The sequence below is a fragment of the Drosophila novamexicana genome, unplaced genomic scaffold (assembly GCF_003285875.2).
Source record: "Drosophila novamexicana strain 15010-1031.04,08,12 unplaced genomic scaffold, DnovRS2.1 tig00000434-arrow-pilon, whole genome shotgun sequence".
Taxonomy (NCBI): Eukaryota; Metazoa; Arthropoda; class Insecta; order Diptera; family Drosophilidae; genus Drosophila; species Drosophila novamexicana.
In genome coordinates this window covers 4,258,883-4,272,190 of record NW_020824802.1, presented here as the reverse complement: position 1 = coordinate 4,272,190, position 13,308 = coordinate 4,258,883, and the positions used below count along the sequence as shown (strand labels likewise).

Sequence of the window (13,308 nt, the reverse complement as noted above, 5' to 3'; positions counted from 1 at the left end):
GTTGACCGATTTTTTACGAATCCATGTTGAACAGGGGAAACAACTGCTTTGCAGAAATGCTGCAAATTCGAAGTGATTATTTTTTCAAATAATTTAGGAATAGCGTACAGTTTTGCAATGACCCTGTAATTTTGTATATCAGACTTCCCACCTTTCTTGTGAAGAGGGATGATATAAAATTCTTTCCAAAGAGATGGAAAGACAGAAGTTTCAAGGGATAGATTAAAAAGCTTTGGCAGTGGATAAAGAAGGGAAGATCTACACTCCTTGAGTGGACAACTAGGAATATTGTACGGCCAAGGAGAGTAAGAATATTTTAAAGAGTTTAAAGCTAATAGGAGAGAGGAGTGTAAAATAATGATAGGAGGTATAGAACTAGCGGAAGAAATAGTATAAGGGTAAGAATTAGTATTAGGACAGACTGAAGAGTAAGTTGATTGGAAAAAATTAGCAAAGAGGTTAGTAGAATCAGTGTCATTGCTAGCCTTATCCATCCCGAGAGAAAAAGAAGATGGCAAACTTGAAGATTTACGCTTCAAGTTTACAAAATTATAAAACTGTCTAGGATTTTGGGCAAATTGCCTTTTACAACGAGCTAGATAATTCTCATGGCATTAAGAATTAAGAAGAAAGAAGTTCGACTTGGCTATGGAATATTTAGCCAAGTCTGTATACGAACCAGATTTTTTAAACTTTTTAAAATATTTAGATTTTACATTTTTTAGATGTGATAATCTGGGAGTACCAGGGTGTTTTTGAAAAAGTAGTCGAAGGAATTGACTTAGGAATACACACATCTAAGAGGGAGTTTAGAGTGATATAAAAAAAATTAATGGGAGTATTCATATCAACCGAGTCACATAAGAAAGACTAATCGGTTGCAGAAATAAGCTGATTCAGCAAAGAATAATTTTCTTTGCGAAAGCAACAGCGGGGCTTATTGGCTGATGAGCACGAAAAGTAAGGATTACAATTAAGCATTGCAATCTCTAAAGTAGGATGATAGACATCCTCAGGAAGAGAGGAGAGGAGAAATGAGGTAGTCGTTAACAAATACAAGGTCAAGTTTTATATTCAAATGATTAGAAATTAAATTCATTTGAAACAACTAAAGATCAAGCATGCAGTCTATAAAATCGTGCTGTGCTGAGGGCACTAGATAATTTTCAGCTGTGAATAATGACCAAGAGATATTCGGCAAATTAAAATCACCCAACACCATAAATAGGTCATTATCACGCACATGTGAGGAAACTTCTATATTACAAGTAATATGTTTCATATAAACTTGAATATCAGAAGAAGGAGGGATATAGGAGCATGTTATATAGATATTCCGTGTAGAAAGGACACCTTAACTGAGACAATCTCAGCGTCAGTGGGCATACTAGAAAAGTTCTGACTGTAGAGTGGCTTTAACGGCAATTAACACCCCACCACCTCGAGTCGGCCGATCATTTCTATACAAAATAAAGTTATTCGATAAAACCTCAAAATCAGATATGGTTGAGTTTAACCATGTTTCTGAAAACGCTATTATATCCGAATCGAAGGAAGTTCTGGCCATGAAAACATTTTTAAGCTTTGAAATGAGACCTCAAACATTCTGATAATGAATAAAGATTTGATCAGAAGATGAAGCTAGTTTTTTGGGGCAGAAATGGTACCCTGTATTCAAGGGACTGGAAGGGTGACAGGCTGGTTACGCTTTTTAGGCTTGAACTCGTAAACAATCATGTGTGGAGGCCAAAATTTGGGGTCACAAATGATTGGGAACATATAATGTGAAACATTTATTTTGAATGATGATATTTCACGAGGGGTGGAGAAAATTAATTTGGTTAGTGAAACGCTAGCGGAAGATTTGCTAGCAATATAGGCTGCCAATGACTCAGAAGTGGTGTCCGACGAAAGTCGAGACACAAAAACTTGCTTACGAGGGGCAACTTCTGTTAAAATGGGCGCTGATGGGGCTGTAGGTAATACATGAGTTGGAGGAGCTTAAGGGGCACAATGATTGTTTTTAACAATGTGGGCAAGATTGCGCGCAGGTCTACCTTTGCGGCAAGGAGCTGACGGTGCTGAGGCTGTTTGATTAACTGGAACGGGATCAGGTACGTGCTCTAGTGGGACTACTACAGGGGTTGAAACAGGGGTAATTGGACAGTCGCTTGGAGAAGGCGACAAAGACAACATTGGAGATACATCCAAGTTGCTAGGAAGGGACAAGAAAAGCGTAGGTGATAAACAGACGTGGAGGGCAATTGCAAAAGTTGAGGCTCCAACCGGCGATTGGTTGGCCAATTGGTTGTAAGCCAGACTGCTGCACTCACAACGTCGGCTCTTCCACCGGCCACACAATTGATTTCTCACCTATCCACATGTTAGGGATGCATCTCAATCTGCCCAGTCCCGTTACAAGAGCTGATATCAAAACTGTCGATCTTCGGCACAACAATGCGTGGTTAAGCTTCTTTCGGGGATTTGGCGGCCGTAAGTTAGTAACGACTTCAGAAAGGCATATTATTCTCTCCGCCCTGAAGTTTTACTCATTACCAAAGCTTTCGCTTTGGATTTCTACTGATTTAACGGGTAGGACCCAAAGAGTAATGCTAAGGTAATGCTCAAAACGGGTTCACGATTCTTCTGGTTTTCCTCAAGGTAATCTTGGACCTTTACTCTTAACCCTTTTTATAAATGATCTCCCCCCTTATATTACATGCCCATGAACTTATGTATGCGGATGATGTGAAACTTATTCTTTCATACATTAATCCTCTTCATATCTCTCGTGTACAAGATGATTTGAATGCTATGCAACTTTGGTGGTCGGCCAATCAATTGCATCTTAATTGTTCCAAGTGTATGCTTATGACCATCAATCTTACTACACCTTATCTTGTCATTTATACAATCGATAATACTCCATTGCAACGTATACTATCAGTTAAGGATCTAGGCGTTCTTTTAAATTCTAAACCGTGCGACAAAGATTATTTTTTTCTGTAAGGGCGTATTCAATTCTCTGTTCCGTCCAGACCTACCAGAAATTATCGCCCCTTATTCCTACGTGCACAACAGATTACTCTATGCACAATCATTTTCGCGTCTTGTGCAAAAATTACAATAGTTTCCTCACGTTTTCTCCTTCAAACTTTCTCTCCCGCTAATACAATTATTGCTTCACTATCTCTTCATGTAATCTTATTAGCATTCGAAATACATAGTATTAAATCAATATGTTATTAATAACGTCATTCTTTCTTTTTTCCCATTTATTTTATTTTCTTAAATTTTATAGTAAATTAGGTATATTTTTTTTTTAATTTTTATTTAAGAATAATAGTTTCGCTACTTATACCTTTTTACTCAGCTGTAGGCTGTAATATCGTCACTGACAAAATTAACTATGAAAAGGAGCATAGCTGGACGGACGGGCAAATAACACAACTCCATCGTGTAGGTGGTGCTTTTGAAAAATTGTGTATTTCAATTAGGCTTAGGGCATATAATTTTTATAATATTATCTATTAATTAATAAGGAAGACACCCGTTTTTGTAGATCATTAACAAAAAAATAAATAAAAAATTTGATGACTTTGATTAGGTTTCATCATATAATGGTCCGTCCTAGTTCAACATATGTACTTGTAAAATTAACAAATGGAAGTTTGTCAACTTTATATCAGGATGTTATCAAATATACCATGTCTGCAAGGGTATTTAAGCACCGGTACCTCGAAGAATCATTTCTTATCTTTAAAAATAAACCAAATATTCCGATTTTTAAACTTATACTAAGGAATTAAAATACTTCTTAAAAATTAAAATTGCTTTGTGCTATCTGATGCTGCGTTTGAATCCGCAGTAAAATTTTGAATGCTTTGAAGCATATGGATACATTAAAACTAATTTAAAAATTGTAATCTAACGGCCATTCTTTCATTACAACCAATTTTTATTTTGTTACTTACTTATTGTAAAGTACAATGTCTGGCCTCCAAATGTGATCAGATGGAACGTGTAGCATATGGACTCCACCATATTCTTTGGGTTCCCACCTTAATTTGTAGTCGTACCATGACTGTAATAGAAGACGAAAATTTGTAAATCTTTTGAATGACCTTAAAGTAATTGTAAATAAGGCAATCAGAAGTACTACGAGAATCATACATATGTAAATGTATGTATGTAAAACTATATGTCCTGACTGACTGAATGATTCGTGATCAACGCATACCTAATGTAATGAAGATTCACGCCAAGACGCGAACTTTCATTCGCAGGTTTGCGAAAGTTGCGGACAACGGTTATATAAAAATGTTTCGTTTACAAACCGATCAGCCTCTAACTCACTATAGCTTTTAAAAATGGGTGAAAAGGGTATATTTTATTTGTGCTAAATCCAAATGTATGTAACAGGCAGAAGGAAGCATCTCCGACCCCATAAAGTATATATATTCTTGATATTCAATAGCCGAGTCGATCTAGCCATGTCCGTCTGTGTGTCCGCCCGTCCGTCCGCCTGTCCGTATGAAGGCAAGGATCTCTAAACCTATAAGAGCTAGAGATGTAGGTTCTCCTAGTGCCTGCGCAGATCGAGTTTGTTTCCGATAATCGATAACTTACTCCGTTTCCAAGCAATCGATCAAAATCGATATCGACATCCTGTTTTTTGAGCAAGTTAGATAAATAATAAGAGCTAAAGTCTCCAAACATGATATATTGCTTCTAGAATATTATATATATTTCAAGTATCTTTTATACCTATCGCCACCTCCCAGCTACTACCACATAGCTATAAACCAATCTAATAACCCAACTTGTGTTGCCAACTAATTAAAGATACAATTTATATGCAATTGACTTTTTGAGAATGCACAAATATTCTATGGCACAAAAAGATATACTGCAGAAATTTTCATAAAGATCGGTTAAGAAAAAACCAAAGTCCCGACATGAACCTCTTAATTGTTTTTTTTTGAATATGTATATATATATATATATATATATATATATATATATATATATAATATATATATATATATATATATATATAAGCACCATTAACAAAACAAGAGTATAATTTTTTTCCCAATATCTCTTCTAATTTCTTTAAAAAAATAAGTAAGAGGTTCTAGTCGGGAGCTCCCGACTAGGGGATACCCTGAGCCCTCTTATTCCAACACCAAATAAATTAATAAAAAAAAAGCCCTTGGCAGGGCTCGAATTTGCAACTGACCGTATTACTTACTGTCGACTCTACTCAACAGGCACACCAGCAAAAACCAAAAAATAATAATACTTTCCCCGGTAGGGCTCGAACTCGCGGCAGACCGCACCACTTGCTATGCCTCTACTCAGCAGCCACACCAACAATTAAGTACTTATGATAAAAAAAGGAACTAAAAAAACATTACAAAAAAAGGTGCAATTACCATGCTATTAGAATGCGAAGCAGACGCGCATGAATGTGTGTGTGTACATGTATACAGAAATTCTTAAAGCTGCTGCCCCATTCAATTGCGCAGTTGCATATAACTTTGGTTTTTCTTAACCGATCTTTATGAAATTTTCTACAGTATATCTTATTGTACCATAGAATACTTGTGTATTCTGAAAAAATCAATTGCATTTAAATTGTGGCTTAAATTGGTTGGCAATAAAAGCTGGGTTATTAACTTGATTTATAGCTCTGTGGTGGTAGCGGGGAGGTAGCGATAGGTATGAAATGAAAGATACTTGAAATATCTATAATATTCTAGAAGCAACATATCATGTGTGGTGGCTCTAGCTCTTATTATTTACCCAATTTGCTAAAAAAAACAGGATGTCGATATCGATTCTTATCGATTGCTTGGAAACGGAGTAAGTTATCGATTCCCGGAAACAAACTCGATCTGCGCGGGAACTAGGAGCATCTACATCTAAAATTTCTCTAGCTCTTATAGGTTCTGAGATCTTTTGGCTCATACATACGGACGGACGGACGGACGGACGGACAGACAGACGGACATGGCTAGATCGACTTGGCTATTGATGCTGATCAAGAATATATATACCTTATGGTTTCGGAAATGCTTCCTTCTGCCTGTTACATACATTTGGAACTTGCACAAATACAATATACCCTTATACCCATTTTTAATGGGTAAAGGGTATAAAAACAGGTAAAAATGAATTTACTAACTTGGTTTATAAGGCTTAACTCAAAAACAATAAGCGCCTTATGCACCAACTTGGCATGTGGGCATAGTATACACAGATTAGGAATTTTTCACTTATTTTTTCCCCGGCCGAATCAGACCACTATATCGTATAGATGTAGCAGGAACGATTGGTCAAAGAATAGTTTCTTCTCTGAAAAACTTTTTTGTCTTCACATATAAAAGTTTTAGTATGCAATATTTTATAAACATCGGACCAATATATCATATAGCTGCCATAGAAAATATATCGGTCAAATAGTACGATCTATTGTGGCGAAATATTCTGTATTCAAATATATTTTCATAAAACTCAGCATATTCGAGCTTCACTATTCTCACTAATCTGCTATAGGGAAGTTTCTCCGAGGGTCTTAAGTCTGTGGCGTGGCGAAGATATTCTTTTTTCCCCGGTTTTCGTTGAAATTTAATTACTGGTGTGGTTGTGGAGTGCAGTACGGGGAAGAAATTTTTTGAAAATTTACTTTATTGCTTAAGAAAACAAGCGCGTATCGCGAGGTGCATTTGGTGTTAGTAGATGAAGGTTCAGGGTGTCCCCTAGACGGTTACTTCCGACTAGACCAATCTTACTTGTTTTTAAGGCTAGAACTTTGTGATTTGGCTTATCTTGCATTTGAACACCATATTTATGCACTTTTGGGTTTCATGAAAATTGGACAACAACATAGAAGATATTCAACATTAAATTTTTAATAAGACGTAAGCTGCACAGAGCTACTTCTTCTTCACTTCCAACTACTTCACAAATTACGCCTTCTCGTTAATCTACCCAGTCGATCTTCCCAACTGAATCTCAGATTATTTGGGTAACAGAGCTCAAAAGAGAAGTTTCAGAAACGCTAATGGCTACTAATTTTTGCAGATGATAATTTTTTGTGCTTTATTTAATAAGCTTCTATAAATTGTGTAAAAGTCTATCTGTTATGCAGCGTTAGTCTGTTAATTATTGCATTTATTGAACGCGGCGTTTTTGATTTGATTCTTTTGTTTTGGTGCTTTCCTGTGCATACATTTTTTTGTGCGTGTATTCGCTGGTGAATATTTCTGCTCCTGAATCGCGCTCTCGCAAGTTTTTGCGGTTGCTTTTCGCTCCAAACAATTTGTTTGTGAACGAATATTTTTTGCTTGCTCTATTTTTGTGCACCGTATTTCGTTTAGCCCTGTGCTCTGGCAACTTCTGCTTATCTCTTCACGTCGGTAGAGAAAATGACGTGCTGTAAGAAACCTTGCACGTTCGAGCAGCTCGAGGCTGATGATTCTGCATTGTCGCAATTTGTTAATTGCTGGCTGTGTGAGAATATGATGCATACCATATGTGCAGGTCTCATTGGGCGTGATCGTTGCCATTGCCAAGAAGGGCTGCGGCGGCTTGCGTTGGTCGTGCTCAGTATGAATCGACAACCAAATTGATTTTCTCAGACTGAAAAATCTTAAAACTTAATAATGTGGCTGAGCAGCTCTCGTGTAACTATGACTCGAGTTGCACATAGCTTAATAATAAATAAACCAAATCGCCGGTTAGAGACCGAATTTTTGCATTTGCCCTCTACATTTGTTCAAACACCTACGCCTCTTTCTTCCATGCCTAACATCTTGGTTTTATCCCCAATTCTGTCATTAACGCCTTCTCCAAGCGATTGTTCGAATATTACCCTTGTGGTATCCCCTGGAGTAGTCCCAGTAGACCCTGTATTTGAACCTGCCCCACTCAGCGAAACTGATCCAGCACCATCAGCTTCTAGGTGCAAAGATAGACCTGAGCGAAATCTAGCCCAGGCTGTTAAAAGCAATCACGGCAATCAGCCCCATCAGCTAATATTTTGACTGTTGGCAAGTTTTTGTGTCTCGAATTTCGTCTGACACCACTAGTGCTTTCATTTCTAAGCTTAAAAATCTATTGCCGTTAAAGCCACTCTCCAGTCAAAACGATTCTGTTTTATTAAGCCTACTGACGCTGAGATTGTCTCTGTTAAGGTAACTTTTCTATCATATGATATTTATATCACATGCTTATAGTGTTGGGTGATTTTAATTTGCCGAACATCTCATGGTGATTATTCAGTGCCGAAAATTATTTAATATCCTCAGCACAGCAAGATTATGCATGCTAGACCTTTCGTTATTTCAAATCAATTCAGTTTCTAATCATTTGAATAGAACACTTGATCTTGTATTTACTAACGATTACCTTACTGCTAATGTGTTCAGGATCCCTCCTTTATATCTTCCAAAGGATGTGTATCATCCTACTCTGGAGGTTGCAATGTTCAATTGCAATCCTAAATATTCTATAGCCAAGTCGAACTTCTTTTTTCTGAATTGTCAGTATTATTATATTCTAATCTTACTCGATGTAAAAGGCAATTTTCCCTAAATCATACACAGATTAATAATTTTGTAAACTTGAAGCGTAAATCTTCAATTTTGCCATCTTCTTTTACTTTTGGGGCGTATAAAGCTAACAATGATTCTGATGCTAGTAACCTCTTTGCTAATGTTTTCCAATCAACTTACTCCACTGTCTGTAATATAACTTCCACTGACTCTATACTTGCTCCTATTATTTCCCATACCTCTCTCCATTCTGCTACAAATTCTTCAAAACCCTCTTACTCTACTTATTGAAAGGGTAGGACCCAAAGAATAATGCTAAGGCTGACTACCTCAAAACGGGTTCACGATTCTTCTGGTTTTCCTCAAGGTAGTCTTGATAATCTTGGAGCTTTACTCCTAACCCTTTTTATAAATGATCTCCACTCTGGTTTATCATATCTCTCGTTTACAAAATGATTTGAATGCTATGCAACTTTGGTGGTCGGCCAATCAATTGCATCTTAATTGTTCCAAGTGTATGCCTTTGACCTTCAATCTAACTACTTCTTATCTTGCCATTTATACAAAAATCGCAAAGTCAATCGCGCATTGAAATTATTGTAATTATGATCATCATTCAATCAAAAGTCATTTATTGCCGTCTTGATTGGAGCATCCTGGAGGTGTGTCGTAGAAGCGCGCCGACGGACAGACTGGAAGTGTTCCAAAACAGGATACTCGTGGAGTTTGCTTGTGTGTCCTTGACTCAATATGACCAGAAGCCCGAGAACATCACCAAATTCTTCTTTGGTGGGTCTGGTGCTTTATATACTTTGATCTGGTTACAGATTCGTAGATACTAACAAAATATATAAGTAATAGGATCTAGACGGGAGCTACCGACTTGATGATGGTGTTGCTTGAACACCAAAAGCAGCTCGCGGTACGAGCTCGTTTGCTTAAGCAGCGAAAAAATAAATTTAAAAAAATAAAACAAAAATGTCTTCAATTGCACTTTAACCCGTAATCAAGCGGTGTTTCCAATGGGTAGTTCCAATTGATTTATTTATATTATAATATAACTATGGGATAAATATAGCTTCGGTAAGTGGCGATAGCTATAAAATGAAAGATACTTGGTTTATATATACAATTCGTGAAACTCTTTGTCATGCTTGGTGACCATAGCTGTAAAAACCTAGGAGTTTTTCTCAAAAAAACAGGATGTCGTTATCGATTTTGATCGATTCCCTGGAGACGGGGCAGGTTACAACTCATATCCTTATATCCTTGAGATCCTTGCGTTCATATATAGGAACGGACAGACGGACGGACATGGATAGATCCACTTAGCTATTGATTTTGATTAATATCAATCGGATATACTCCCTTCTGCCTATTATAAAACATTATATACTTCTTATTCATTATTACTAGGTTCACAGTATAAAAAATATATGCACCAGAGAAATCTAATCAGTCCATATTGTTGTTCACGGCATCTTTATCACAGGCAGAATGATTCTAGAGCTTCCCAGAATTTTGCAAGTTAGCATCATACGCCATAGCTCTGGCGGTTTAAGAAGCAATATAGTAAAATCTCTCAAAAGTTTTCCAACAAGAAAAAAAAGGTCAAGAAATTTAAAACATAAATTCCAGAGATATTTCTGTAAACATTTTATCCCTTATTTAATATTTTTTGTGGAGCACATTTTGTGTGTAGATAATTTAACTCCAACCTATGCAGCAACTTTCAACTTGTATATGATAGTGAAGTCAGCATAACATATGTTTCCTACATATATTTGTAGATAAGCACGGTTTGGCTTAATAATATCTTTTTATATTTAATATATAATATCTCTTGATTTCTAATATAACTCAGTGTTATGTCACTTCTTTTCACTCTTAGTTCTCACAGTCAGGGGCTTGCCGCTATTCGCCAAGCCAGTAGTTCAATTTTATCTCTGTTCATCGAAATTAGATTTCGATCATTGTAACAACTTAGAATTTATAACACATTTTAAACTGAAAACAGATGCAATTTTTTCGTTCGCTAGAACATACTATGATTAAACAAGTAAGAGGTTCTAGTCGGGAGATAATATTTTTATTTAGATGCGAAGCAGACGCGCATGAATGTGTGTGTGTACATGTATACAGAAATTCTTAAAGCTGTTGCCCCATTCAATTGCGCAGTTGCATATAACTTTGGTTTTTTCATAACCGATTTTAACGAAATTTTCTACAGTATATCTTATTGTACCATAGAATATTTGTGTATTCTGAAAAAATCAATTGCATTTAAATTGTGGTTTAAATTGTTTGGCAATAAAAACTGGGTTATTAACTTGATTTATAGCTCTATGGTGGTAGCGGGGAGGTAGCGATAGGTATGAAATGAAAGATACTTGAAATATCTATAATATTCTAGAAGTAACATATCATGTTTAGTGGCTCTAGCTCTTATTATTTACCCAATTTGCTAAAAAAAACAGGATGTCGATATCGATTTTTATCGATTGCTTGGAAATAGAGTAAGTTATCGATTACCGGAAACAAACTCGATCTGCGCGGGAACTAGGAGCATCTACATCTAAAATTTTAAGTCTCGAGCTCTTCTAGTTTCTGAAATCCTTGTGTTCATACATACGGACAGACGGACAAACGGACGAACGGACAGACGCACAGACAGACAGACGGACATGGCTAGATCGACTCGGCTATTGATGCTGATCAAGAATATGTATACTTTATGAGGTCGAAGATGCTTCCTTCTGCCTGTTACATACATTTGGATTTTGCACAAATACAATATACCCTTATACCCATTTTTAATGGGTTCAGGGTATAATAAGAAATACTTTCCTCGGTAGGGTTCGAACTCGCGACAGACCGCACCACTTGCTATGCCTCTACTAAGCAGCCACACCAATATGAAATACACACCAATATACGAAATACAGAAATTCTTAAAGCTGCTGCCCCATTCAATTGCGCAGTTGCATATAACTTTGGTTTTTTCTTAACCGATTTTATTGAAATTTTCTACAGTACAAGTTAATGTTTATATCTATGTATTCTCAAAAAGTAAATTTCATTAAAATTGTAGCTTAAATTGGTGGGCAAACGTAGGGTAACTGGACTTATAGCTTTTCGGTGGTAGCGGGGAGGTGGCGAAAAGTGGATATAGGTATACCATTCTATAAGCAACATATCAAGTTTAGTGACTCTAGCTCTCATTATTTGCACTATTGGTCGTTAAACAGTATGTCGATATCTAATTTTATCGATTGTTTTTAAATGGAGTAAGTTATCGATTATCGGAAACAAATTCGGACTAGGAGGACCGACAGCTAACTTTCAAGTCTCTAGCTCTTATAGGTTTTGAGATCCTTGTGTTCAAACGTATGGACGGACGGACAACAGGACAGATCGACATGGCTATATTGACTCGGCTGTTGATGCTGATCGGAGATGTCTCCTTCTATGCGTTACACATTTCAGTACAAAATTATAATACCCTCTGCAAGGGTATAGAAAGTCCTTTGGAACGTATTTTGTGGAGAGTGCAATCCAAAGGCATTAGCGTTTATTTAAAAGTAATTTTTTTGGAATTAAGATATGGTTTTTTGTTGTCTTACAGTAAACGCTTGAAAGCCCGAATCGATGGTGCCGAATGTGGTGTACTGGGGCAAGCTTTAGTTTTTATTTTAAAATGGTTATTCAGCTGACTAAAGAATGTATACAGTCATATTCTTCAGCTTTCTTTTAAGCCTAAATATTAGGCTACTGTGTGAGCTGTTTAATGGTTTTGTGCAACCCCTTTCGAATAAGGCTTGTTGTATTAATTAAAATAAGCGTTTTTCTCGGTGACAATGTCATACTGCCCTGCTGGTTTGACAGGTATGGATCTTATTGCCGACAGATGAGTGCCGTCGGCTGATTATAACTCTACTATTGCCGGGAGCAGCCATAATCAGTGCTCTATCGCATCAGCTGTTGCGTAGTTGCATAGTTGACCAGTAGCAATTCTTCTCATCGCGATTCCGTAGCAAAAATGTAAACGGTAATTCTGAGAATTCTGAACCCATTTAAAATGGGTATAAGGGTACATTGTATTTGTGCAAAATCCAAGTGTATGTAACAGGCAGAAGGAAGCATCTTCGACCCCATAAAGTATACATATTCTTGATCAGCATCAATAGCCGAGTCGATATAGCCATGTCCGTCCATATGTATGAACGCAAGGATCTCAGAACCTAAAAGAGCTAGAGACTTCAAATTTTCGATGTAGGTGCTCCTGGTGCCTGCGCAGATCGAGTTTGTTTCCGATAATCGATAACTTACTCCGTTTCCAAGCAATCGATAAAAATAGATATCGATATCCTGTTTTTGGGCAATTTTGGTAAATAATAAGAGCTAGAGTCACCAAACTTGACATATAGCTTCTAAAATAGAATATATATATGCATTTGTAGTCAAAAATTTGGCAATTTGAAAAAAAAATACATTTAGTTGTATTGGGTACATAATTTAAAGAATTTATGTATTGAATCTGAATACATAGATATGGTAAGAAATATCGAAATTGCAGAATCAATTGAAGAACATTTTTATATGTGTACCAGTAATTGTGCCGTAGTCTGGAGTGTCTGGCAGAGAAATCCCTTGAACCTTCCACCAGCAAAAAACAAACTTTTATACCTATCGCCACCTCCCCGCTACTACCACATAGCTATAAATCAAGTAAATAACCCAACTCATA

General features: G+C 36.7%; 1 protein-coding gene across 6 annotated transcripts in view; it reads right to left on the bottom strand.

Moving 5' to 3' along the window:
• The window catches only part of LOC115760416 (acetylcholine receptor subunit alpha-like), a 405,819-nt gene that overhangs the window by 271,752 nt on the left and 120,759 nt on the right, over positions 1-13,308 (bottom strand). For 5 of the 6 annotated variants that reach the window (XR_004017641.1, XM_030701721.1, XM_030701719.1 and 2 more), the window contains exon 4: positions 3,975-4,084. Coding sequence is in view for 4 of the 6 variants with exons in the window: in XM_030701721.1 (XP_030557581.1) it covers positions 3,975-4,084 (110 nt within the window). In the remaining 2 variants the exon portion in view is untranslated. Of the gene's footprint in view, positions 1-3,974; positions 4,085-13,308 lie in introns of those variants that run through there. The other variant, XM_030701723.1, reaches the window with a different exon arrangement.